The sequence below is a fragment of the Astyanax mexicanus genome, chromosome 2 (assembly GCF_023375975.1).
Source record: "Astyanax mexicanus isolate ESR-SI-001 chromosome 2, AstMex3_surface, whole genome shotgun sequence".
NCBI lineage: Eukaryota > Metazoa > Chordata > Actinopteri > Characiformes > Acestrorhamphidae > Astyanax > Astyanax mexicanus.
In genome coordinates this window covers 69,597,220-69,624,674 of record NC_064409.1, presented here as the reverse complement: position 1 = coordinate 69,624,674, position 27,455 = coordinate 69,597,220, and the positions used below count along the sequence as shown (strand labels likewise).

Sequence of the window (27,455 nt, the reverse complement as noted above, 5' to 3'; positions counted from 1 at the left end):
TTTGAGATACTAACATTATTTTGAGATGCTAACATTTGTTTGAGATGCTAACATTATTTTGAGATGCTAACATTTGTTTGAGATGCTAACATTATTTTGAGATTCTAACATTATTTTGAGAGGCTAAGTCATTATATTAAGACTTAGTTTGAGATTCTAACATTATTTTGAGAGGCTAAGTCATTATATTATGACTTATTTTGAGATGCTAATATTATTTTGATATGCTAACATTAGTTTGAGATGCTAACATTATTTTGAGATGCTAACTTTTGTTTGAGATGCTAACATTAGTTTGAGATGCTAACTTTTGTTTGAGATGCTAACATTAGTTTGAGATTCTAACATTATTTTGAGAGGCTAAGTCATTATATTAAGACTTATTTTGAGATGCAAACATTATTTTGAGATACTAACATTATTTTGAGATGCTAACATTATTTTGAGAGGCTAAGTTATTATATTAAGACATTTTGAGATGCTTACATTATTTTGAGAGGCTAAGTTATTATATTAAGACATTTTGAGATGCTTAACGTTACATTATTTTGAGATATTAACATTATTTTCAGATGCTAAGTCATTGTATTATGACTCATTTTGAGATGCTAACATTATTTTCAGATTCTAACATTATTTTCAGATTCTAACATTATTTTCAGATTCTAACATTATTTTCAGATTCTAACATTATTTTCAGATATTATATTGAGACTCATTTTGAGATGCTAAGTAATTATTTTGAGATTATTTGTGTGTGTTACTTTGCTGAGGTGCTTTAGGACTTATATGCATTTATAAATAAATAAATGCACATATAACTGAATAAATAAATAATAAATACGTAAATATCTCATTAAATAAATACAAGCAACATAAATCAATAAATACTTTGTATTATTTATATATTTATTAATTTACATGTGCCTCTATTTATTTATATTTTAATGTCATCTTTTCGTCCTCGGTACTAACATACAAAGGTCTGAGCTAGTGAACATTAGCACACTGTACAAAGTACACACACACACACACCTCACTTCCGCTCGGCTCGGGGCAGTATCGGATGGAGGAGCGGTGCTGGTGGTGATGGAGGCGAGCGGCGGGCAGGCCGGGGTGCAGGACTACAGGAGGCGGACCCGCCTGCACTGCCTGAACGGCGGATACCATCTGCTCATCCTGCCGGACGGAGCGGTACAGGGCAGCCGGGAGGAGGAGCACAGATACAGTAAGATCATCCCTATATATACACAGCTTTACACAGCTATACATGGTTATACATAGTTATACACAGCTATACACTGCTATTACACAGCAATTCACAGTGTGAACAGCTAAACACTGCACTGTAAGTACACAGGCTGGGTATTATTATAGCTCAGGGTAGCTATAGCTGTGCTGACAGCAGGTGAACATAGAATACAATTAATTATACAATATATTGTTACAATAAGTACAAACATTAATGTATAATAGATACATGGCAAACACAAAATCTTAAAAAAAAAATTAAAAAGGAAATTATCAAATTTTAAGGCAATAAAATTTAAATAAAACAGATCTTCACTGCTCCACAGCTCAAGAGGTTCTAGAGTACTGGTGAAAAGTTTAAACACCACTGCAGTTGGTCTGCAGGTTTAGGTTCAGCAACAGTATGTGCTGAAAGCATGAGGTCAGCTGACTACCTGAATATACTGAATATAGACCAGGTTATTCCACCAATGGATTTTTTTCTTCCCTGAAGACACGTTCATATTCCAGAATGATAATGTCAGGATTCATGGGGCTGGAATTGTGAAAGAGTGATTCAGGGAGCATGAGATCATCATTTTCACACATGGATTGAGAGAGTTCACCACAGAGTCCAGACCTTAACCTCATTGAGAATATTTGGGATGTGCTGGATGGAGAAGACTTTGTGCAGTGGCCAGACTCTACCTTCATCAATGCTGCTGCAAAATCTTGGTGAAAAATGAATGCGAAACTGGATTTAAATAAATGTTGTGACATTACAGAAGCTTATTGAAACAATGCCACAGCGAATGCATGCAGCAATCAGAGCTAAAGGCTATCCAATCAAATATTGAGTGTGTGACCTTTTTTTTAATGCTGAACAATAGTAGCTGCTTTTCCTTCATGCTGTGAAGCTCCAGCTCATGCCAAATCATCATCTCAATAAGGTTTAGCCAAACACTGTTTAATACATAATTCTATATGGGTTTCTTAATTTTTAACTTTTATGTGTTTAATATTAATGTACAATGTAGTATTTTATGTTATCTGTTTACTGTTTTCCATCCATCGTTAATGTGTGTATCTTTGTAAAGGTGTATTGAGGATAAAAGCAGTAAGTCCTGGAGTGGTGGTGATTGAGGGAGTAGAAGCAGGACGTTTCCTCAGCATGAGTGAGGATGGAACTCTGTACGGCTCAGTGAGTATAATATCTATATACTTGAACTCTTAATGCTTGAGCAATAGTGGTGCTGATTTTAATTTTGGTAGTACCCTGACATGCTAAAAGCCAATGGACAGAAACTAGTATCATGCCCCATGACTCTTGCCATATCACACAGAAGCTAAAGGAAGCTGCAAACTGATCTGTGGGATGTATGTGCGGTCTCCTGCATTTAATGTAGATGTAATTTTTGTAAATTTCTGATTGAGGAGCAAGGCCTGATAGATGGGATGTTCCATTTTTGAAGTTGTGCAGACCTTTAACACTCCTGTCCCATGACTTTTGGCACACCAGTGTATCTACATAGAATGTACAGTAAGCAACATTCCACTGAAGCACCTTTACTTTCTCTCACAGCCGTCAGTAACAGATGAAAGCTACTTTCTGGAGAGAATAGAGGAGAACCACTACAACACATACCAGTCTCAAAAGTACGGCCCCAACTGGTACGTTGGTTTAAAAAAGAACGGAAACCCCAAAAATGGCTCGAGGACCCACATCGGACAGAAAGCCATTTTCTTCCTTCCTCTACAGCTGGATCAAATGAAAGACTGACCACTAGCAAAGCATTCCACAACAGTACTACAGGGTTCTTGCACCATTTTAAAAGTCAAATTTAATGCTTTTTAAGACCTTTTTTAGACCGCAATAAATATAATTTAAAACCCAAAAACGTAGTCATAATTTCTTTGGTAAAAAAAATTGTTGCTGCTTATGTTATCTAGCTTGCCCCTAACCTTAGATCCCTCCCCTCTAACGTAGCTATCTCGCCGCTGTTATTGTTAGCATGTTAGCTAGCTCGCTGCTAATGTTACTATGTTAGCTAGCTCTCCACTATCCTTAGTTCTCTCCTCAGTAATGTAGCTACATAACTTGATGCTAAGGTTAGTATGTTAGCTAGCTCGCCGCTTACCTTAGTTCTTTCCCGTAATGTTAGCTAACTCACCGCTAAAGTTAGCATGTGTTTTTCCCCCAGCATTAAACTCACCGTCTGAAAGTTTAATACCTACAGCTACAAATTTAAAACAATTTAAGACCTTAATTACCGGGATTTTAATGTAAGACATTTTAAGACTTTTTAAGCACCTGCAGGAACCCTGTACTACACAAACCCTGCTAATTTTAGTCATGTACATATACTATAAATATGAATTTTGCTGCTGTCCATTGAAAAACATGCATCTGCATTTTTATTTTTCTCCATCGTTTGAACACTGCAGCTTCTTCTGTACACTGTGAAAGTAATTCTGGAGGAGTAAACCAATAGAAAGGCTCTAAAATTTAAATTAACTTTATTTATTTTTTGTTATCTTCTATTTAAATTTAAGATTATTTTTGTCTTCTCAGCTGAAGCCACCATTTTAGAGATATATGATTTTTATTGGACAGATAATCTGATCTTATTCACATTAATATTTTAGTTTTAAAACCTGCTTTTAAAATCAAATCACAAGCTACTGTACTCGAAAGGCTGCTCATAAAACATTACATACACTAAGCTAAAATAGATGATTATTTACTTGTATTTATTCTCACAAGATCATTTTAATTTCCACTGTTTTACCTTATTCTTGAATCAGCACTTATTATTATTATTTAAAAACATTTACAGACTGTGATTTGCACTATGAAATATAATAAACCCTCTCTGTACACTGACCATTTTTATCATGTTTTTCATGAACTGTTTAAATCTATATGTAAAAAATAGGAAGATGTAATTGTCTTCAACAGAGAAAATGTCCATTGTTCGTAAAATGTCCTCAGATCTGAACCTTGAAGCCAGTTTCCGGACCTGGACTTCGTAATTCTTGTTAGGTGTGATTCTCAGGGGCCAATCAGTTACAGTAACTGTTCCTTTAACCTCTCAGCAGCAACAAAACACAGGACTAGGAGCTGGGATTCAAGGTCCAAATGTAATGAACTGGGTTCTAGGTCATCTTGGCCTCTACATGGCTGTGTAGTTCATTTCCACACACTTTCCACACTACTAGATTTGTACAGGTTGTTCAACAGTTAACATTCATTTAATGTAAGCATGTTGCGCTGGCCTTACATGAACTGAAGAAAACAGCATCACTTGCCTTCTTGTCACTGGTAAAATACCGTAATCTGATAGGACAGCGCTGGATACTGTGTAGAAACTGTACATTTTGAAGTTGTTACAGATATAGTTTTAATATGGGTGAACAAAGAGCAAAATAAGATGGAAAAGAACAACCAAACCAAAGGAATGATACTTTAAATCGTTTTCTATCGAAAATATATTTTTGGTGACATTTACACATGTAAAGTGGACCAAATCCAATTTTCTCTCAGTTTTTAAAAAATATGTTGTTTAATAACGCTGTAAGGTATTCCCGTTAACAATGTGGAAAGCATTAAGACCTGAAATAATTTTAGTTTAAGATTTTTAGCACACGGCTTGGCTGTACTCTTTTTCACAGTTTAAAGCTTATGTACGTATGTTTTGGGATTTAGGGCCCACTCTGGTGAGAATGGGTAATAGTGCAGAGCATGCAGAAGAATTATTTTAAGCTGGGCGGGTGTGATGTGGTCTCCTTTTAGAGCGGATGAATCCGATTCCAGGTTATGTTCAGTCAGAGAGAGAGAGAGCACTCAGTCTATGAGTGAATGAAGCTTCTGAGGTCTGAGTTTCCATTGCTCCACCAGCTGCTCACATTTAGTAAAACTGAGCCGGATCCTCTTCTAGAAGCTGTGTAACTTAAGTACGTAAAGACGCATGACGTGGCCAGAAGACCTCCCACGAAAAGCAATCTATTTTTTTTAAATAAATATATTAGGCTTAGCAGGGATGGTTGTTCCAGCACACTGGTACAATTAAACACAATATATGATCCCTTTTTCACTCAGAAATGCTTCTGCTTCCAGTTCCAAAAACAAAATAATACAGATCACTTTAAGTATAGTAATTTGGTGAGAATTTTTTATAACGGACCACTACCCTACTCTACCCCAACCTGCCTCGCTCTGCCTCCAGCCGCTATGTCCATCATGTGATCACATTCTGCAGGGTAAAGAGCTCCCTCTGTTTCTGCAGATTGGTAATGCAATAGGTGTTCACTGTTAATCACAATGTTATTGCTGCTTTTTGATATGTGGAGAACATGTAAACATATTTGCATCACATATGATGGGGAAAAAAAAAAAAAAAAAAACTTAATTTGGACCATTTTACCTGCTGTGTGAACGCAGCCTTAGAGATCTTCACATTAAGGAACTTCTTTCCAGAGAGTCACAGACCACTTTTGATCTCACTATAGAAGCAATCTTTATTAAAAGTTACTTTGCACAAGTGTAAACATACAAATCACAATAGATCACGTTGTGCTGAACCATTTCATTAACATGCCTTTCACTGAAATCTTTATTAAGAAAAAAAAAAATCAACAAGTCAGTGGTTTTATCTACTGCTACTTTGGCATCATAAATTACAGCAACACAGATCACTGAAGAAATAAAACTTGCACTTTACACGCTCAGGCGTTTCACTGAATGTTAAATTAGACCAGTAGACTGAAACGCTTTGCATCTGTTCTTGAATTTTTTGGTCCTGATAATAATAACAGCAAAATAGTAATAATAGTAATAATAGTAATAATAGCAAAATGATTTTGTATAATCACACCCATAAGAGAAAGACTAAATCATTCATATATATTTGCATAAGGCCTAATATTTCCCTGACTTTGAAATTGGCTGTTGCTTTACCTTCAATGTATCTTCAAAGTGCGTGTGTAAATAACATCTGATATTACACTGTTCCTAATACACTACTCTCTGTAATTCACAAAAAAGAAGAAACGTTTGTTTACAATACTTACTCACAAAGTAAAACTAAAATTTCCCCAGCACTGTTTATGAGAAAACTAACATGCCCATTGCATCACCCAAACTATCAGCTGGGTATATCGTGAATTTTGCAAGGAAATAAGTGACTGATTCTTATAATCTTCGGCGTATGCTAGTTAAGAAATATTAGCAAAAGAGAATGCATTAAATGTAGCGACTGCAGATTGCACTGGATATTAGTAGCTGATAAATAGATGATTGGAGGACTATTAACATCCTTGTAAATGTACCTAAGTGTACCTAAACCTTTAATTCATTATAAAGCAGTATGTAGACATTAATAGCGGACATACTCTTCTTTTCTCCGCTTTCTACCTCCTGAAAATTTGAAGCTTGAGTTTTGCCATTTTGTTGATGTCATAATAGGCCTGAGGTGTAAAATCTGCACACAAACAGAGCACTGTATTAAGACAGAGCAGCAAGAACACACCGGAAATTCTTTAAAAGTCTGTGGTGGACAGATTACTTTCACCATCACTCTCACACACGGTCATAGAGTCTTAAAATGCTGCATCTTCACATCTCCGATTTACCTTTAATAGATAAAAAGCACTCTGGTTCGAGGAAGAGTGGAGAAGGAATGATCAGCCATGTTGCGCACTCTTGAGTAGTTCACGAATCCTCTGAAGAACAGCAGGAACCCTGTTTATTTATTTGTAGAAAAAATATATATATTTATGTATGTATATTAACACAGCGCAATTTGGTAAATAATTTCATTTTTATAATAATTTAGAAAGCTTCATATATTAAACTTACCTACAACCAGGAAAACCCACCACAGCCAGTACTGCCCATCAAAATATCCAGGAAAGTATGTGGAAAACTGTTTTATAAAAATACAAAAGTTTAAAAAGTTATTAAATACAAGAACATTATAATTATCAAATGAAGATGTACCATTTTATAAAGTGTTAGAAATTAGGGGTGTGCCATATGGTATTGTACGCGGTAATATCGGCAACATTTTTGAGTATTGTGAATGATACTATACCCTGAAATATCATGCCATTCACCCACCCCTAATTATCACATCAGGGTACTACTTTTTTTTTTGCTGTTTTTAGCTAAAGAAAAATTCCCATTATATATCTCCTAGAGACAGATTATATCTGTCCGGTATTATTTATTTTATTTTAATCCTGGATATATGGAGATATTTGGAGTGCATTATAGTATCATGATATTCTGGGTCGTTGACTTGTTACAAATCTGATAAAATTCATGTATTTTTTATATCTCAGTTAGGAGTGTGCCATATCATATTGTATGCAATAATAAAATTAAATTTTCTTTTTGTTGCAGTAGTGTATTCTTTCTCTATTAAGTCTTTTGTCATATCGCCAAGAGTATCGTTATCGCAAAAAATACCATGAAATATTGCAATATTATTTTAGGGCCATATCGCCCATCCCTAGCAGAAATAACATTTAAAGAGAGGTTTTGGAATAACTGTCTGGAACACCAGTTTAAAGGGTCTTACCCTGACAATCAGGACCCATTTAACCAAGGACAGCCCGAACCCAGAGACAGCACCGTATCGCCCTGCTGCTGAAGTGGTGAGGCAGAAGGACAGGAAGAAGCCAATCCAGTTGAAAAGGAAAGCCACTAAAAAGAAGAAGAAAAACAAAATGAAACATTAGATGGGCTTGTGATGAACTCATTCTATCATGATTCTCGATGAAAGCACTGCTTGGAGAAGTCTAGCTTACTATAAAGACCATCATAATTATTTTATTGCAATTAATCAAGATAATTACTTGAATGAATCTTGATTAATAGGACTCAGATCTAGATGTAATAATATGGCATCATTATTCCCCAAAAGAACATTTAGAAAATCACTGAAATTCTTTGCATTATTTAAGCCAAATATCATGCTTATCCTTAATTATACAACAGTTAGTTTCGAACCTGCAATGTGATTGGCTGAGAGGTGTTCTGTGAGTGCCATTATCAGCCAGTAATGCACTGTAACCGAAGCTCTCTATGTATTACTCCGCCACATACAGGTAACCTAGCAACGATGCAGTGAAACAGTGCAGCTACAAACAGAGCAGCAATGGAACTATTTTAACTGACAGAGTTTTTATAACCAAACAGATCATAGTTTCTTATCCTCTTTAACTAAAAAATCTTTTAATAAACAGCGATAATGGAACTGTGGTATAATCACAATAATATACTCGAGGTTCATGCTGTAACGTCTCGTGTATTATTGCGTAAATATCAATAGAGTACCAATATCAGGATCAGTATCAATATCAATACAGTTAAATATAAATACTGACAATCAAACTGTTCTGGTTTTATACATTTAATCGGGTTAAAAGTAGTTTTTAGCTTGTTGAAAAACTTGTTAAAAATCAAAAACTGGTGATTTTTTGAAGCATACAGACAAGCACGGTACTGTTCCATCTGGTTTGTACAGATTTTTGCACAGCATTGTCGTTTAACAGCTTCGTCAGGTCACTCATTCCTCTAAACACTGCAATTACGCATTCTGCAGTAAGCAATTTTGGCTCCTGCGTGACTCAAGCATGGAATAATCCCACAACACTGACATGTGCTTTAATGCCATGCCAGAAGCTGAGGCCATAATCACGGCAAATTCCAGATAATTAGTAGAGACAGTTATAAAAACACAGTCTGCAGTCTAAACGGTCATCAAAGTACACAAGTATAGTCAAGATCTCCTAAACGTAACTACAACACAGGCATCAGTGCTTTCTACTGCCGATACTGTATGTAAAAATTAGAACTAGCAATAAGAATCATCAACACAATTTCAACGTTTAAATGAAAGAGACAGCTTTACTTGTATGCTAACATGCGTTTAACAATCCAAATTTAAACATAACCTGACAGGACAGACACTTTATTTGCTTTTGTCTATGGAGTTATATTAAAAAAGCTGCAAAAGGGACATGCAGTATACAATTAGAAACTAATTCATATTTGCCTGTAAAGTGGGCACATTTTTAGAAAGAATACAGGTTTGATGTTTTGGTCACATGGTTCTGTGAAATAATTAGCTGGTTGCAAAGTAAAAAAATCTGGTTACAGCCTGATCCATGTAATCCAAAAGTTTTACCCTCTTAGTTATAAGGGTAATGACAATCTATTGTTCTGTTATTATCAAATGAAGTGCATTGGTGAATTTAAATGTATGCATTATTTAAATGTATGATTTTGTAAGTCAAAAATTAATAATTTGTTTAGATTCTTACTGAAAAAGGTCAGCATGAATATGCCATCATTTCCGACTCGCAATTGGTCGACATCGTCAAAGTCATCTCTGGCAACAAAATCCTCGTCCTGGGGAGAAACAGGGTTTGATTATGTAAATGAGAAAAGGTCTGTGGCAAAAAAATCGAATTCATTTAAACAGACAGTAAATAGATGCTCACTCTTGGTGCGACGAGAGGAACACTGGACTCAGCCTTGGTCCGCTCTGCTTCATCGTATGAAGGTAAAGAAGTGGCAACGTTGTATGAAGGAGGTTTGGGATAGTTGCCTTCTTCTTTGTAGTCAAAGAAAGCTGTAAAGTAGATGAGAGTATTCGAATTAGTGTTTTCAGTTCCTGTAGTCAAGTGCTTAATAATTAAAGCTGAGTATAAAAGACCCTAATTTATGGAACCTCTGTGCATACTGATCAGGTTCAAGATTTTTTGATTTTCAAGATTTGCTGGGTACAGACAGTGATTCTATAAATGATTGAACATTCATTATATTAAAATATTAACGATGATTTTAACAAATGCATTAGGGGGTATCATTCATCTTCTAAAAAAATAAAAAGGTAATTAAGGGCTTTATCCTGCTTTGGGGAAATGTTCTCTACTAATCCAGAAAAGTATGTCTACTAGATATAGATGGGTAAACTATAAATAAGATTTAATGTAGTTAAACAGGTACAAGTAAAAAATGATTCTGTATACTTTGTGTGAGTACAAAGTACTCTTTATTCACACATTATGAAACCACAATTGGTTCCTTCGAGGCAGGGGTGGGCAATTAATTTTCCCAAGGAACCACATGAAAACCTGGGATCGTTTTTAGAGGGCTGTACCAATAAACTGATCTCAATTTTGCTGAATGTTAATTTTGTCTCTTTAGAAAATACAGTGTTTATGGGGCGTGGATCAGCTGTTACTGGTAACAATAGGTGGGAAAATAAAAAGTAAAGCAGATAGTGTGAAACCACCAATATTATAGATCATTATTTAATTAAGATTTAAATACACAATCGTGAATAAAATGTTTGTGTTTTTGGAGTAAATTCCGTACAATTTCCTCATTTGCGGTTTTCAGAATTTTTTTCTTCTTGTTCAGTGAGAGAAATCTAGTCTGTTTTGGGCTTCAACAAGTACAGTGAAGTTCAATTTGTAAAGTGAATATGCAAAAGGCCAGTTATCGAAAGCTGAAGGGCCAAAAATGGCCCACAGGCCATACAATGCCCAGTTCTGATTTAGGGCTTCACCTAAAGAGCAACTTAAAGAGCACCCTTTAATCTTCAATAGTGTTAAAGTCTGGATTTACCTGCATCTGCTGCAATGCTGTTGTACGGTGGGGGCGCGTCATTTGCCTCCTGGGGCACCTCAGGTGTCTCCTCCTCATTAGTCAACTGCAGATAGAACAACAGAACTCATCACAAACGGCACAAACTTTACAACCCGCTCCGCCCTCGCCCTCACACTCCCACGACGCAATAATTGCCTCTGGTTTGCTCACATTGGGCTGTTTGTCTCTGTCAGTGTGATCGACCTCACTTAAGCATTGGAGGGACCCGTTTTGCATGATGTAGTTTTGAATGGTTTCAGGGGCCACAATGTTATTATACACTGCAGACCACTCTACTATTTACTCCTTTACAGGGGATTAGAGTTTAACATTTAAATTACAAGTCTCTAATCATCAATTCAAATGTTTTTGCTTAGACAACATTGACAGTAGAGGTGGGAAATATGGCCATATTTTTATTAATTTCTAGAATATATTACTGAAACAAAACAAATGTTATATAGTACAAGCTTTATATATTATAACATTATAACATTTCAAACATTCAGTAGAAACAAAAAAATCTAATTTGTAACTACAGTAACTTACAAAGACTGTGATTACTGTATAATATACTAAAAATGTATAACAATATATAAATAAATGACAATTAATAACATAAAAATAATGAAATGTAGCAAAACAAAATGAACAAAATACAAGTGCAGAATATTTAGTGAATGCACATAACACAATAACATTCTTGAGGTTTTTAATCAGTTTTATTTATTTATTTACTTTTCATTTTATTCTTACCCTTTCATAGAGATCAGAGCCTGGTCTTACTTGCCTGTAATTGATTCTGGCCATTTTTGCATTGTTGATGAACAGAGTAAAGCAACATTAAGGACCTCTGCACTTAGCAAGCACTTAGTGATTTAGCCACGGTCACCAAACAGCACTAAGTGCATGCTAACAACCAAAAAGATGCGTGAAATCTGACCTGACCTTTCACATTAATGCCACATGCCCACAAAATGGATATGTATCCGTTCTAGGACCACATATGAAAGGAACTTTAATCTGATTTGAAAAATACAGGCTTTGACATGTCCACACAGCATTCAGATCTGTGTCAGATTAAGGCAAAAAAAAAATCAGATGTGTGACAATTCAGCCTTATAATGTGAATATAGTCTGAGAAATCAGCCGTACATGCAGTATTGTAGCACATTTTCAGAACGGGCAACAGCAACACATACAAACTACAGCTACAGTTATCTCAAACACTTTAATCTGCCTAGTTATCACTGGTTATCCTACCATCCTGCTGCCCCTCTATTCATTCAACAGTGTTCATTTCCGCACCACTTGATCTGTCCTCATTCTACCTCTCAGCCATTATTACATCTGCCAAACTCTCTCTGACCCCACTGTCAATTTGTCCAATGGAATATGAATCTGAAAATGCTTGTTAAGCAAAGTGAATGAAAAGTAAATGTAACTCAAGGCTGAAAAAGGGCAAACTACTCTTGTTTTATCGCTTCAGATCCACTGGTTTGTGCTTATCAAGGTTTTGTCAAATCAGGAGGTTTTTGTTGTCATTCCATTTGAGTACAAGTACACAGTGAAGCAAAATAATCTTCTAGACATGGAACAATACAATATAATACAGACTACCTGAGTTACTGCACCAAATCTGGCTTTCTTACAGTTATGTGTTGCTCTTGCCTTTAAATAAAACTGCTAAAAATGTTCTCTAACTTGTATCAATGTAGACTTCTAACATTTCATCAAATAATGTAGAATTATTTATAAAACTCTTTTACATATAGTTTTGACTATTGTATTGGCTTTTAATATAATCTTTACATGTAAACTTATCGTTCAAAATGAATACTGTTATTTCCCCAAATCATTATAGTATTGCCCAACTAAATGTATAACACAACAATACAATTATGATCTAGGGGTGTACTATATCGTATCGAATGCAATAATATCGATAACATTTTTGAATATTGTCAACAATATAACACCCTTAAATTTTGTACCATACCCCACTTACCCCAGAAAATGGAAAGCACTAAAAACCCTACTACCTCACTGGACTCTATTGCACACTGTGTAATAGAGTAATTACTACCTCACCTGGTCTTTTTTGCACACTGCAAAATTTGCACACTGTCTTGTTATTTATTATTCTTTGTCTGTATTGTGTTGTATTGTCTGTCTGCACTTTTGTACTGTTGCACTATTGTTCTGTCTACACTGTGTTTATGTGCACCATGGTCCTTGGAGGAACGTTGTTTCGTTTCACTGTGTACTCTGTACATAGCTGAAATGACAATAAAAACCACTTTGACACTTTGACCATTAATTATCAGGGTACTACTTTTTGCTGTTTTTAGCAAAAGAAAAATTCACACTGTTCTCATTTCCCATTATTTATCTACTAGAGACAGATTATATCTGTCCAGTAGGGGTGGGCAATATTATATGGTATACAATATATCGTGACACAGAAATATCATGATATTAAAAATTCATATTGTGATAATAGGGCTGTTCTGTCTTAAAAGTAGTCTATTATTTACTGTGAAGCTTTAGGTGTATTTATTGCATAATTGTTTTAGTTTGCAGTTTATATGCATACATTAAATATTCTGCAATATTATTTGCTGCAATATATTATTTTTGCTGTATTATTTATTTTGCCACATTATGATTATTCTGTTATACTATTATACTATATTCCTAAAATGAATGAATTATTTTAGTTTTCCTATGTCGCCAAGTATATCGTTATCGCAAAAATACCCTGAAATATCGTGATATTATTTTAGAGCCATATCGCCCACCCCTACTGTCCAGTATTAATTCATTTTACCTTAATCCTGGATATACTGAGATATTTGGAGTGCATTTTTAATATCATGACATCCTGGATCATTGACTTCTGTTACAAATCTGATAAAATTCTTGTATTTTATTAATATCTCAGTTAGAGCTGTGCCGTATCATCTCGAATGCAATGATGAAAAGTTATTTTTATTTTGTTGCAGTAGTGTATTCTTGAAATATGTTTTGTAATTCAGTGTTCAGTCATATCGCCAGGAGTATTGTTATCGCAAAAATAAAAATGAAATATCGTGATATTATTTTAGGGTCATATCGCCCACACCTAGTGTAGCTAACTACATTTGTGCTGCTCTTATAAACAGCTGGTTATTTAGTGTTAGGTTATACATGGAAAGTGAAAGTCTAGGCAGTCAGCTGTTTGTGTTTAGCTAGGGTTAGCAGGCTAATTAGGTTAGCTAACTAGGCCCAAACTATTAAAAATAAATTAAAAATGATATTTTAAGACACTGACATGTAATTAACACGATCTGTTTCACTTCTTTACATAAATTAACGCACTAATTTGGGATTTAGGGGTGTAATTTTTCTGTTTTTAGCTAATGTACTGAGGTTAAACTGTCACTGAAGGCCAACGCTGTTTATGTCGATGATTAGACTAATACGGGATCAGCCCACAGACCCCTGAAATCCGTAAACACTGCTTATTTAAGGTGGAACATCGTTAAAAATGCCGTATTTAACTCTATAAACCCGATTAATAACGATTTAAACCCGCTAAACAGATAAACAAGCGAGCTAACGTCGAGCTAGCTGACCCAGCTAGTCAGTTAGCCTAGCTTAGCCTAACTAAACAGTCGTTAGCCCGCTGGTTGACTCGTTTACCTGTCGGTATCCGCTCCTCTGCTCAGCCATCCTTCGGTTCTTCGGGTCCGAACTCTTAATTCATACGATTATCTACAGAATTAAAGATCCCCGCGGGGCTGTCTCTTCGTCCCCGGGTTTTAGCAGCTCTGCTGGGGCGCTACGGAACTCACAGCTCTGGTTAAATGGAGCTACAGCCCTACAGCCATAACCCCACTGCTCATGCTCAGTCCGCCAGCGACGAGTCGTTCAACAGCGAGTCGGTTCCTGGAACCGATTCTTTTAGGGGAGTGATTAGAGGAGTCGACTCCCACTTAGAGAGTTTTTTAACCCCTTAATGGATAATGTTGCCCACATTCAACAAATCATTTTTTTAGTTTATTACACCACTCCAATCCATACCCTATTTTTAATGTATTCATTTATCTGTTTATATTGTGGCGTGGAAGAGGAAGGAAGACCCGTGAGACTCATGCTGAATGCTCAACAGCTCCTTTATTGAACAGGCTTGACACTCACTTACAGTCTTTAACAAGACTAGGAGAGCTAAAACCGTTCCCACAGAGCTCAAATAGCCCAAAGGCCACCAACCCAGCTGTGTGTCTCCCAGATGGCAGATCCAGAGTGGTGCCCACCCTCTCTGCATAACCCCTCCCAAGGGAGATGCCCCACCCCTGTCATCCTCGCACACAGGAGAACAGAACCATGCCTACAGGCAGCCACACACACAAACCAGAGCCGCCACAATATTATTTTAAATACAATGTTACAAGGCATATCTACTTCCAATACATTGAGACATAATTAAAAACACAAGTGGATCATAAATACAATATGTACATCTCTGGAAAAAAATTGAGACCACTTAAAATTGAATGAAAAATAATCATGAAGAAGACTGATAATAAATGCTCTAAATTACGATATTTGTGTTTGGAATTTGGGAGAAATGTTGTCTGTAGTTTATAGAATAAAACAACAATGTTCGTTTTACTTAAACATAAACCTATAATTAGCAACTGATCTAAAACTGATTCAGAAAATGATGTGGTCTCTTAATTTTTCCAGGGCTGTATATGTGCAAGAATATGTAAAGAAATATATTTGGCTGTTTATAGTCTTACTATATTCTTACTAAAATGTTTTTTCGATTTGTTGTCTTTGGCCAACATTATGTAGAAACTCCCAAATATTGGTGTGATTTTATTTCTCTCCAAAAACATAACTCGGGGTCGCAATGGGGCTCTAGGTGGGCACAGAAAAATATTATTATAAGTTGTATCTTTCTATATATAATTTTCACATATGCTCATTTAACATTATCTAATTTGGCTTTATCTTTAAAAGAAGTGATAATAATAATTAAAAATCACATAGAAATGATGCACAGCCTCCATTTTGCCATGAGTGGCATACACCATCCATACATGGGGCCTCCAACTAAAAATGTAATAACTACTGTGACAGATTATTATTATGGGTGTTTTTTCTACATTACATTACATTACATTACATTTGGCAGATTTCTCCTTGTTTATTTTCTCAATCCTGACATTAAAACATTGAGTACTAAATGTGTTTTTTTTTTCATTTAGGTTCATTAGAAATGAACAATTCTTGCCAAAACTGAACAAAATATCAGACATTTTTTAAAGGTTTTAAACTGTGGCTAATGCCAATTTTTTACCATTGCATAAATTATACAGAATAAATGTACTTTTGTATTGCCTTTCAAACCTTTTTTGTATTTTTGTATTGCCTATAAAGTACAATATGATTAAAATACAATAAAAAACTGTTTTGAGATTTGATTGGATCATTACATCATTATTTGATTCTTTGCCATTATTAGACAAATGATTGTCAAGTATTTGAAGCATTTTTATTCTCAATATTTCAATTTCTTTTAAAAAAAATAATTACTCCATCATCATTATCATCACCATATTCTAACTCGTCCTCTTCTTGGTCCACATTTTGGTTGTGGTAGCAGTAGGTACCACAGCCAGTTCATCTTGGTCTATCTTAGGCACACTTAGGCCAGGAGACATAATCCCTCCAGCACATTATTGGTCTTCTTCAATGTCTCCTTCATTGATGTTATCTCAGCATACCTTTGTGTGTTCGCTCTCTTGTCGTGCAGTGACCCACGGCAATGTTCATATATATCGTGCAGATGCTTGTTAAATAGTTAAATAAAAGGTTGCTTAAATTATCATAGGAAAAAGGTGAACATATGAAAATAAAAAATGGCAGCACAGCTGAATGAAGAATGGAGAATCAAAGAATCAAAGAATCAAAGCTTGCTGGTGAGTCGTTTGATCTGACTCACAGAAACGAGTCAGAACTCTCATCAACTTACTCCATTCAGTGAATGCTTTTACAGCTCAGTACAAAGATTAAACCACAGCTTATTATATAACTGATTAACGTGGACTAGTCTTTACAGCAGGCCTCTGGTTGTGTAAGGCCTCTACCATGCATTTCTGTGTCATTTACATCCACTACAACTCATTACACCAGTACTGTATTACACATTACCCCACTTAATGTGTTTATAATAATCTTTATAATAATAGTGTGTATTCTGGCTGTACTCTGTGCTAAATGGAAGTGTATGTATATATTCTACTTAAAAATAAGTGGTGAGGGCCTAGACATTTAGAATTTCCAGTTACCTTCACATGTAACTGTCTTATTATATATAAAAACATTTAGTTTTTGTTTAGTTTGTTTCAAACATTTTCTGAACTTTGTATAGTTTTTAGAAAGTGATGGCTTGTAATTCGGAAGTACTATAATGTCAGCCAGTTCACAGACTGAGAGGGAAGTGATTTTGCTGACTAATGGCCTGCTAAACAAGTAGGAACTGCCAGAGTGTTACTTTTTTAACACAGTTTACTTCTGGTCACTTGATTTTAAGAAGCAACTTAAAAAAAAATACACATTTCAGACTCATTTAAAACAGATTCAGATCAGATAACTTAGACAACATCAGGATAGAGCTGGAGAACATATTGATATTTTATTGTATTGTGATGAATTGGTCAATATGCTTATTAAAGGAGAACTCTGATGTAAAATTGACTTTTGGTGTAGTAAAATATGACAAAGAGAACTTACCTTTGTTGAATAGCACACCTCCCTTCTCCCGCAGCTTTCCAAGATCCAGTAATTTTTTTGTTTGTCCAAACATGCTTTTGAATGTATGATATGGGGCATATTTTGTCCCTACAGATAAATCACTTTTTACACCATAATCCAGGCTCAAAGTAGCTCCACACCTCATTGGTAGAATCCGGGGATTCCTGACATTTAAAACGAGCATTAATAACACAAGAAGCTTATTTAAAACACCCATAGCATAACCTAATCTCTGTGTGCTTCCACCTTATGGTAAAGGTAAAAGATGGTGGCACCTAGAGATTAGGTTACGCCATGGGTTGTAAACAGGGTTTTAAGAAGCTTCTTGTGCACTTTTAAAGTTATTAATGCCTCATTATTAATGTCAGGGCCCTCTGGATTCTACCAATGAGGTGTGGAGCTACTTTGAGCCTGGATAACGATGTCAAAAGCGATTTATCTGCAGGGGCAAAATATGCCCCATATCCATTCTAAAGCATATTTTTACAAAAAAATTGCTGAATCTCAGAAAGCTTTGAGAGAACAGAGGTGGGCTATTCAACAAAGGTTAGTACTCTTTATCATGTTTTACTACACCAAAAGTCAATTTTACATTTCTGTGAGTTCTCCTTTAATAAGCATATTGAGGATATCAAGTGTTTAAGAAACACTGACCTAACTGTACATTTCACTACAAAGAGTGTAAAAAAATTCTGTTAAACTGAATGATGTGCAGCAAAAACTGACTATGAATAATTGTGCTAGCAGGTTTTCATATGCATTTCCTCTGCTTGTCAAAATATTGCTATAAATATTGTCAAAAACACTGTGATATAATATTATTACCATTTCACCCAGCCCTGTCAGTGCATGATTACATACATCACAGGTGGTTTACCTGCATTGTGTATCGACCAAAATGAATTAGGTACCACTTTAAAATAAGACTACCTTTATAAAGGGTTTATGCATGGTTTACAATTAGTTACTAATGGTTGTAAATGCCTAAAAAATGATTAATAATCAGTTTTAACACATACGTAAAAAGGGCAACAATATAGATGGCTGTGGGTTCAATATTGGCAAACAACAGGTCATTATTGCCCTTTCTACGTATGTGTTATTAATAACTGATTATCAATGATTTTAAGGCATTTACAACCTAATTATTAACCATTAATAAACTAATTGTAAACCATTTATAAACCCTTTATAAAGGTAGACCTATTTTAAAGTGGTACCATGAATTTATATTGTGAAATAAATGTTGGCCACATCATCTATCTCTACTTCAGGAGGTGGTCTGAGATGCATTTAAGACACATTATAACAGTATAAACCATCACAACACCCAGATTTTAGTCAAGACAAATTTGGCTACCAAGTGTAAACATGTGATTCAAATCCTTTCAGCATACAATCCAGATATTAGTCACACTAATTGATCAGGTATAAACAGGGTCTTGTCTTATTAGGACAAGAACTATGAAGAATAATGAAGATGGACATTATTCAATTTCACAATTGAATTTATTAAAATGTAGTATTTACAAGTACAAAACACTACATACAAATTGTTATATAAAGTATAAAAGTGGAAATGTGATTTTTAAACAGTGCTTCTATTTAAATTCCCAAAACATCCTCTGTTTTTTCTTATTCCAGCCGCTGACACTATGGTTCCTCCACAAACTTATTGTGAACGTGCATCAGTCCTGTAGAATAAACAGAAACAGACAAAATAAGATACATCCTTATATTATAAATAAAAATATAATGTTCAGTCTGCACCATCTCTACTGTCCAGTGGAACATTTCATTGAGCATATGACTGCATTTAGCACAATCTTAATTTTCAATCTTTCTCGCGTTTAGTTTTGACTCCGTTTTTACGGATGGGTGGGCACTAGTTGGTCATTGGCTGATGGAAATAAACCCCGCCCACTAAGGTCAATCCACTTGCTCATGTCAGCAAAATGTAAGCAAGGGATTCATTGCATGTTTAAATAACAATGAAATGCAAAACACTAAAATATAACAGGATCATAGGATCTTTATTTGCACGTATTATTCATGACTACTACTTTTTATTAAATTGAAGATAATTATAGTGTACATATGCATGTGATTTTTTTATTAATTGATGTGCCATTTAATTTTAATCATTGTTTTGTTTGCTTATTCTTTTTTTATATTGCATTGATTATTAACATATTATAAGTAATTAATAGGCTGTTTTGTCGAGTTCCCTTAACAGTGCACTTTTATGTTTATTTGATAGTTTTTGCTAATAGGAAGTCAGTAATGTTCCCTAAGGTGGACTGATTTTTTTTTTATTTCAATTGAGTTAACCTTTTTGTACACTAGGTAATAAAAAGGTCTTAAAAGCCATTAAATTTGAGCTTTAAAATGTGCAGACACCCTGGCCCCCAGGTACCAAGAGTTAACCGTGCAGACCCTGTTCAGCTTGTAAGCCTGGGGAAGCAAGAGTGGACGTATTAATCTTCAACGTTGCACTCGAGCCTCACCTTTAAAGTATTTGACAGTCTTGACCCGCAGCTCCTGGGTTGCGTCCTCATCACACACAAACACAGTCTGAGGATGCTGCTGGAAGGCTGAGACCGTCCACATGTGGTTCACGCCTTCTTCTATGGCCTTATACAGGGCAAACGCTTTGTGTGCTCCAGTGATGAGGACCATCACCTAATATACAGGAAAATACAGAATAATGTAATATAAGACAAAAACAGAGAAAGAAATATATGACCAACATGGTTGTCCAGCAAGTAATGCTTGGCTTACATCTACAACAGCATATGTATCTTATCTTTATACACTAGGGGTTGGATTCCCAGATTAAGTCATTAAGCCTGGTCTTGAACTATTCTGCACAGTGGATTGAGATTCTCCATTGTCTGAAAAAAAAAATAACCAAATTTGTTCAAATATTGAATAAATTAAGCTACTTGCTTAAACCTTGAATGCACACAAAACACATTTATAACAGAAATCACCTAAACTACTTCAGGAGCATTTGAGCCACATTCAATAGCAGTGTAAACACGTCTGTATCACCAAAACTCCAAAAATGAGTGACATCATGAGGAAAAGCACAGAATTGCAAGTAAATGCGCAAACCATCCTCACGCACATTAGTTCATTCCACATAAATCAAGATTAAAAAACGGAAGATTAAGGAAGATTAACTTATACTTGTTTAAATTTATATATTTTCATCTGCATGTATAAAGTTTTAATGCTTGCTGTATCTTATTCTGCTTTATATGTACTATATTTCTATTTCACATCTAATAAGTGAAATATATATATATAATGAGCTGGTTAATTAACAGATTTTATGTTTTCAGGAGCCATTCTCATAGACGTATATGCTGAGTTGGGCACAGATTATAGAGACCAACCTTAATGAATCAGGCAATAAATGTCCACTTTACAGGTGATAAAAACCCTTGAAAAACATGCACAGGTGAAGCAGCTTTGTTTTTTTGAATCTGAACACTTTCTACTTCTGTAACAGTCCGGCTTGTGGAGCTACGCAGAGTTTTATAAATGAGTTAGCCAACATGCTGTTTGCTAAGTTAGACCTTGTTCAGACCTTGGTCACTTCATACATCTTAAGTATCAGAATTATACCTAGATAAGGCCAAAACACATAAACATGCAAGTGTAAACACATTCAAGAAACCCAGTTTCCCAAAAGCATCTTAGCATTAAGAACATCTTAACATGGAGAGAGAGAGAGTGCTCAGTGTGAACTCACTCGACTATCTAAGAAGAACCTTTTGGGAAACGCATTCCTGACAAGAGAAAGTTACAGTGCTTGAAAAGAAGATATCACTGGTCCTGTAAAAATAATCTGACACCATTAATGTCTGTTTACCTCTCGTGCGTCCATCACTGTACCAACGCCTACAGTGAGAGCCATGGTGGGGACTTTAGTCAGATCTCCATCAAAGAATCGAGCATTGGCCAGGATGGTGTCCATAGCCAAGGTCTTCACTCGGGTTCGGGACACGAGGCTGGAGCCGGGCTCATTAAAAGCAATGTGGCCGTCAGGTCCGATACCTGCAGCACATGCAGAACCGTGAATATGTTTTCTTAACACACTGCAACATAGCATCCAAACAACCCAACAAACAGTGCGTCACCTTTAGCTAAATGACAGGAGGTCAGAGATCACTCTGCAATCTTACCACCAACAAAGAGATCAATCCCTCCAGCAGCTTTAATCTTATCCTCAAAGCTCTGACATTCCTTCTGCAGGTCTGGAGCGTTGCCGTCCAGTATGTGGGCGTTCTCGGCCCGGATGTCGATGTGCTTGAAAAAGTTATTCCACATAAAAGAGTGGTAGCTTTCCGGATGATCTCTAGGCAATCCTACACAGAGAGGGAATGTATGGCTTTAGACACATAAATCCCAACAAATTATTTTGAATTTAGACACAATGTACCACTTAAAAATGATGAGTTTCTTTGATTTTACCTAATTTAAAACCTCAAGAGGAAGATATATAATCACAGTAGGGGTGTGCCATATCATATCGTACACGATAACATCGCCAACATTTTTGAATATCGTGAACGATATTAAACCCTGAAATATCGTGCCATATCACTCATCCCTAATTATCACATCAGGGTACAACTTTTTTGCTGTTTTTAGCAAAAGAAAAATTCACACTGTTCACATTTCCCATTAAATATCTACTAGAGACAGATTATATCTGTCCAGTATCATTCATTTTACTGCAGCACGGGATATATGGCAATATATGGATTGCATTATTAGTATTGTGCAGTAGTGTATTTTGGACAAAAAAAAAATCAGTGTTTTGTCATATCGTCAAAAGTATCGTTATCGCAAAAATACCATGAAATATCGTGATATTATTTTAGGGCCATATCGCCCACCCCTAAATCACAGGCCATCAAACCAAGCTGAACTGATTTATTTTTTTGCACCACAAGTGGCATACACTTATTCAAAAGCAGTGTGTAATACTGATGGAGGAGAACATGCCAGGATGCATGAAAACTGTGAATAAAAACCAGGGTTATTCCACCAAATATTGATTTCTGAACTTTTAAAACTTTATGAATATGAACTTGTTTTCTTTGTATTATTTGAGGTCTGAAAACTCTTCTTTTTTGTTATTTCAGCCATTTCTCATTTTCTGCAAATAAATGCTCTAAATGACAATATTTTTATTTGAAATTTGGGAGAAATGTTATTTGTAGTTTATAGAATAAAACCACAATGTGAAGCGGTCTCTTATTTTTTAACAGAGCTGTATATATTTTATAATATTCTTTGGGTCACGAAAGAAATTCACTGCTGTACCCATTGCTGATGCAGATGTACAAATGCATATACGGTACACAGATTGTCTAGTCCCTATTAAAACCTCCTGCTTGACCAGTTTATCTCCTATTGATAAGTTAAGCTTATTTCCTAAGTTTGATAAACAGCCTAGTCTTGACAAAGGTGCTTGTCCTGACAAAAACATACCCCCTGCTGACAGGCCAGTTGATTATCTGGTTATCTGGTCAACAAAGCTTAATCATGGTAAGGAAAGCCATGCTAAGCATACTGATGAGCTAACATACCTTTAATGATTTCTGCAGACTGTAACCATATCATCCACCCATCCAAGGTACAACACATGTTGCAATAAGAGTATGAAACACTCACCAACATACTCGTCCATATTGAAGGTCTTCACATACTGGAAGGATATCTCTCCTTTCTTATAATATTCTATCAGCTTCTTATAGCATCCTAGAGGAGTACCCCCTAAAAAACACAAAAAGCACACAGAGAGGATAAGAACACCACCTGGCATTAGTGCTCCTTTCACCAATGGCAATGCACAAATTTAGTTAGTAGATGAGTGAGTGTAGTGAGTGAGTTAGTGATAGGTGAAATAGTGAGTAGGTTAGTGAGTGTAGTGAGTGAGTTAGTGATAGGTGAAATAGTGAGTAGGTTAGTGAGTGTAGTGAGTGAGTTAGTGATAGGTGAAATAGTGAGTTGGTTAGTGAGTGTAGTGAGTGAGTTAGTGATAGGTGAAATAGTGAGTTGGTTAGTGAGTGTAGTGAGTGAGTTAGTGATAGGTGAAATAGTGAGTTGGTGAGTGAGTGTAGTGAGTGAGTGATAGGTGAAATAGTGAGTTGGTGAGTGAGTGTAGTGAGTGAGTGATAGGTGAAATAGTGAGTAGATGAGTGTGTGTAGTGAGTGAGTTAGTAATAAGTGAAAGTGACTTACTGAGTTGGTGAATGAGTGTAGTTTGTGATTGAGTCAGTGATAGCTGAAATAGTAAAAAAGTGAGTTGTTGAGTGAGTGATAAGTAAAAGTCAGTTGGTGAATGAGTGTAGTGAGTGAGTTAGTGACAGGTGAAAAAGTGAAACTGTGAGTTGGTGAGTGAGTGTAGTGAGTGAGTGAGTGATAGGTGAAAGTGAGTTGGTAAATGAGTGTAGTCAGTGATTGAGTTAGTGACAGGTGAAATAGTGAAACAGACAGTTGGTTCGTGAGTAGGTGTAAGAGTGAATTAGTGAGTTGGTGAATGAATGAGTGAGTGACTGAGTTAGTGACAGGTGAAATAGTAAAACAGTGAGTTGGTGAGTGAGTGAGTGAGTAAGTGAGTTTGTGTAAGTAAGAGTGTAGTAAGTGATTGTGTTAGTGACAGGTGAAATAGTGAAAGAGTGAGTAGGTGTAAGAGTGAATTAGTGAGTTGGTGAGTGAGTGTAGTGAGTGAGTGATAAGTGAAAGTGACTTATTGAGTTGGTGAATGAGTGTAGTCAGTGATTGGATTAGTGACAGGTGAAATAGTGAGTTGGTTAATGAGTAGGTGTAATAGTGAATTAGTGAGTTGGTGAGTGAGTGTAGTGAGTGATTGAGTTAGTGACAGGTAAAATAGTAAAACAGTGAGTTGGTGAGTAAATGAGTGACAAGTGAAAGTGAGTTAGTGAATGAGTGCAGTCAGTGATTGAGTTAGTGACAGGTGAAACAGTAAAAGAGTGAGTTGGTGAATAAGGTGGTTAGAGAGTAGGTGTAAGAGTGAATTAGTGAGTAGGTGTAAGAGTGAATTAGTGAGGTGGTGAGTGTGTGTGTGTAATGGTGAGGAGACTCTACCTGTCGGCAGGCCCAGGGTGAAGAACCTGTCAGGTGCGGGGCTGAAGCGGAGGATCCTGTTTCGGATGTATTTGGCTGCCCACTCGCTGGCTGCGTCGTAGTCGCTCAGTATGATCAGCTTCATGGCTGTGTGTTCTGTTCAGAACCGCTGCTGTTTTAAACCGGTTTAAAGGGGAAACCTGGTCTGAATCTGCAGGACTGAGCTCAGGGTGAGCTGTAGAGCAGCTTCTCCAGACTTTAGCCTCATAAAAGTGCCTGAGAGCGGCCGGAAGAGGTTTTATCAGTCAGAGGAGCAGGAGGAGGAGAAAAGAGGAGAAACACGCGGAGAGGAAACTAACGGAGGACAAGGACAGACAGTGAGGGGAAAACGCTCTACACTGTATCCGCTGTTATAGATATTATACTCCATAATATCATCACTCACAGAGTGAATTAAACGCGCTGTAGAGACAGAGCCAAAGAGTCTCTAATAGAGAGGAAGTAGAGTTCCCACTTAATCATTTATTATAGGTCTGATTGACCAATAGGGGGCGTTCCAGAGTGAGTCCAAAATGAATGGTACCCTATGGAGCAATTGGGAAAATGTGAGTTTATAAATGTTTAAGAATTTTTAAACTGAATAAAATACACATTTTCTCATCACAGAGCAATATCACATGTTTTTATTTGGTTTTAAAGTTTTTAAAATCTAGGTTTTATCCTTATAAACTCTTAAAGTGCTTTGGCTGCATTGCCAGCTTGCATAAAACCAGACCCATTGCAACAAGGCAAGCAAACCAATTTATTGCGTTTGAGTGTTTTTTGATTGGGTGGTAATTGACACCATTAGGAAAATTATTTTGTTTCTACTTTTGGTCTATAATCATAAAAAACAGGAAGTTTATCTTGCCCTACTCCAAGAGAATGAAGCGAATAAGATATGCATTAGTTGAGTTTTTTTTTTTTTCCCATTAGAACCGTAAATCATGCTAGAGCAATTTAATGTATAAAAAAGTGAGTAAAAAAAATCACCTTTGCTTAAACAGAAGTGAATGTGCATCTATAAACAGTGAAGATTCTCCTACTTTATGTTTAGTTTACAAAAAAAAAACACAGTAAAGAAGACTATAATATTCTACTGTAAAAGGTAAAATACAGCAAATAGATCCAATTACGTAAAATGTTATTTTTTTATTTCCATTGTATGCCTATGTGTAATATTGTATATTATGCTGACCTTTATATTTCACAAACCATCCCTAAACAGTAAAAACACAAATAAAAAGGGTTCTAAATCACATAAAATGAGTTAAACAAGCTGTTACTTTATATCTGTAACAGTACTAGTGGCTCTAGGACTACTGTTTTTCCAGTGTTTTTGCTGTGGGCGTGGCCAAGTTACTGTTTTATTAAGAAAATACATGAAGTCGATTGTAATGGATGCAGTGTCTGAAAGGGCTAAGTAAAATTATTTAACTAAAATATTTATTTAATTTTTAAATGTAAAATTCACAGAAAGCCTGTGTTAACGTGTATTAATATTGAATATAGATTTTTTTTTCCATCCCTAAACAGTAAAACAAGCATGATAAGCTAATCTACTATTTCATTGGCTGGTTCATGTTCTATTCTCATGAAAAGCAAATCTCAATTTGTGTTATGTGCAACAAAACAAGAACATAAATGATGTCTACAGTAATGATCGCAGGGTCTGAAAGGGTTAAAGGGGTTTTCTGCTCAGTTTCTGTTTTAAATTAGAGTTTTTAGTGGTTCAGCTCCATTAATCCTCAATCATTCAGAGCTCCCTCGCGGTGTGCAGTAATTCTCTGCTAGAACAGTGGAGGTAGGGAGTGGGTGCTCTCGCTATAAACTAACTGTGGTGTCGCTGCACAGCTGTTCACTACAGCTGATCATGTGATTATAGTGGTGAGACAGGATCTTGATCAGCTGACTGGTTATTTTCATTAGATTTCCCACCTCCTAACGGAAGAGAAGCGCGTGACTGAGCCTCTGAACTGCACACTCAGGAAAACTGTAAAGAAAAATGTGATTTAAATCCACATTAAAAAATCTAAATCAGATCATATTAAAGTGTGATTAAATTTGACCTACATACAGTATCTCACAGAAGTGATTCCACCCCTCACATTTCTGTAAACATTTTATAATATAATTTCATGGGACAACACTGAAGATACACCACCTAGATATAACCAAGCAAATGATCTGGGGTTGATGCTGCAGTTGGTCTGCAGGTCTAGGTTCAGCAACAGTATGTGCTGAAAGAATGAGGTAAGCTGACTACCTGAATATACTGAATATAGACCAGGTTAATCCATCAATAGAGTTTTTCAAGATGATAATATCAGGATTCATGGGGCTGGAATTGTGAAAGAGTGATTCAGGGAGCATGAGATCATCATTTTCACACATGGATTGTTCACCACAGAGTGGGGAATATTTGGGATGTGCTGGATGGAGAAGCGCTGCTTTGTGCAGCAGTCAGACTCTACCGTCATCAATGCTGCTGCAAGATCTTGGTGAAACATTAATGCATCACTGGATTGAAATAAATATTGTGACACGGCAGAAGCTTAAAATATAACAAATAATACCACAGTGAATGCGTGCTGTAATTAAAGATAAAGGC

At 35.9% G+C, this 27,455-nt stretch overlaps 3 protein-coding genes across 4 annotated transcripts; 1 reads left to right on the top strand and 2 right to left on the bottom strand.

Moving 5' to 3' along the window:
- Positions 1-1,029: 1,029 nt before the first annotated feature.
- On the top strand, positions 1,030-4,114 carry fgf1a (fibroblast growth factor 1a). The gene is made up of 3 exons (XM_007258578.4): positions 1,030-1,228; positions 2,328-2,431; positions 2,813-4,114. Exons 1-3 carry the CDS (start codon positions 1,090-1,092, stop codon positions 3,008-3,010), a joined length of 441 nt encoding a protein of 146 aa, XP_007258640.1. The 5' UTR covers positions 1,030-1,089; the 3' UTR covers positions 3,011-4,114.
- Positions 4,115-5,722: 1,608 nt separating this feature from the next.
- ndfip1 (Nedd4 family interacting protein 1) lies at positions 5,723-14,799 on the bottom strand. Of its 2 annotated transcripts, XM_007258577.4 has the most exons (8): positions 14,576-14,799; positions 10,871-10,955; positions 9,739-9,869; positions 9,559-9,646; positions 7,812-7,936; positions 7,088-7,154; positions 6,862-6,970; positions 5,723-6,710 (listed from the first exon to the last, which is right to left on the bottom strand). In XM_007258577.4, the coding sequence occupies exons 1-7, from the start codon at positions 14,603-14,605 to the stop codon at positions 6,864-6,866; spliced, it is 633 nt and encodes a 210-aa protein (XP_007258639.1). In that variant the 5' UTR covers positions 14,606-14,799; the 3' UTR covers positions 5,723-6,710; positions 6,862-6,863. The 2 variants fall into 2 exon arrangements, with proteins under 2 accessions (XP_007258639.1, XP_049330827.1); XM_049474870.1 differs by having other exon boundaries at positions 5,723-6,970.
- A 4,386-nt stretch (positions 14,800-19,185) lies between these two features.
- Positions 19,186-25,267, bottom strand: gnpda1 (glucosamine-6-phosphate deaminase 1). Its single transcript, XM_007258575.4, has 6 exons — positions 24,827-25,267; positions 23,390-23,491; positions 21,892-22,074; positions 21,579-21,763; positions 20,206-20,380; positions 19,186-19,392 (listed from the first exon to the last, which is right to left on the bottom strand). Exons 1-6 carry the CDS (start codon positions 24,948-24,950, stop codon positions 19,352-19,354), a joined length of 810 nt encoding a protein of 269 aa, XP_007258637.1. The 5' UTR covers positions 24,951-25,267; the 3' UTR covers positions 19,186-19,351.
- Between the last annotated feature and the right edge of the window lie 2,188 nt (positions 25,268-27,455).

Bases quoted from the DNA above. Each gene is read 5' to 3' on its own strand.
- fgf1a (XM_007258578.4), top strand. From the start codon at position 1,090: ATGGAGGCGAGCGGCGGGCAGGCCGGGGTGCAGGACTACAGGAGGCGG. The intron at 1,229-2,327 runs GTAAGATCATCC...ATCTTTGTAAAG, and splicing joins GGAGGAGGAGCACAGATACA to GTGTATTGAGGATAAAAGCA. The intron at 2,432-2,812 runs GTGAGTATAATA...TTTCTCTCACAG, and splicing joins ATGGAACTCTGTACGGCTCA to CCGTCAGTAACAGATGAAAG.
- ndfip1 (XM_049474870.1), bottom strand. From the start codon at position 14,605: ATGGCTGAGCAGAGGAGCGGATACCGACAG. The intron at 9,647-9,738 runs GTGAGCATCTAT...GTTTCTCCCCAG, and splicing joins TTCCTCTCGTCGCACCAAGA to GACGAGGATTTTGTTGCCAG. The intron at 6,971-7,087 runs GTAAGTTTAATA...ATAAATAAACAG, and splicing joins GTGGGTTTTCCTGGTTGTAG to GGTTCCTGCTGTTCTTCAGA.
- gnpda1 (XM_007258575.4), bottom strand. From the start codon at position 24,950: ATGAAGCTGATCATACTGAGCGACTACGACGCAGCCAGCGAGTGGGCA. The intron at 23,492-24,826 runs GTAGAGTCTCCT...TGTGTTTTTTAG, and splicing joins CACCCTGGGCCTGCCGACAG to GGGGTACTCCTCTAGGATGC. The intron at 22,075-23,389 runs GTGAGTGTTTCA...CTCTCTGTGTAG, and splicing joins CAATATGGACGAGTATGTTG to GATTGCCTAGAGATCATCCG.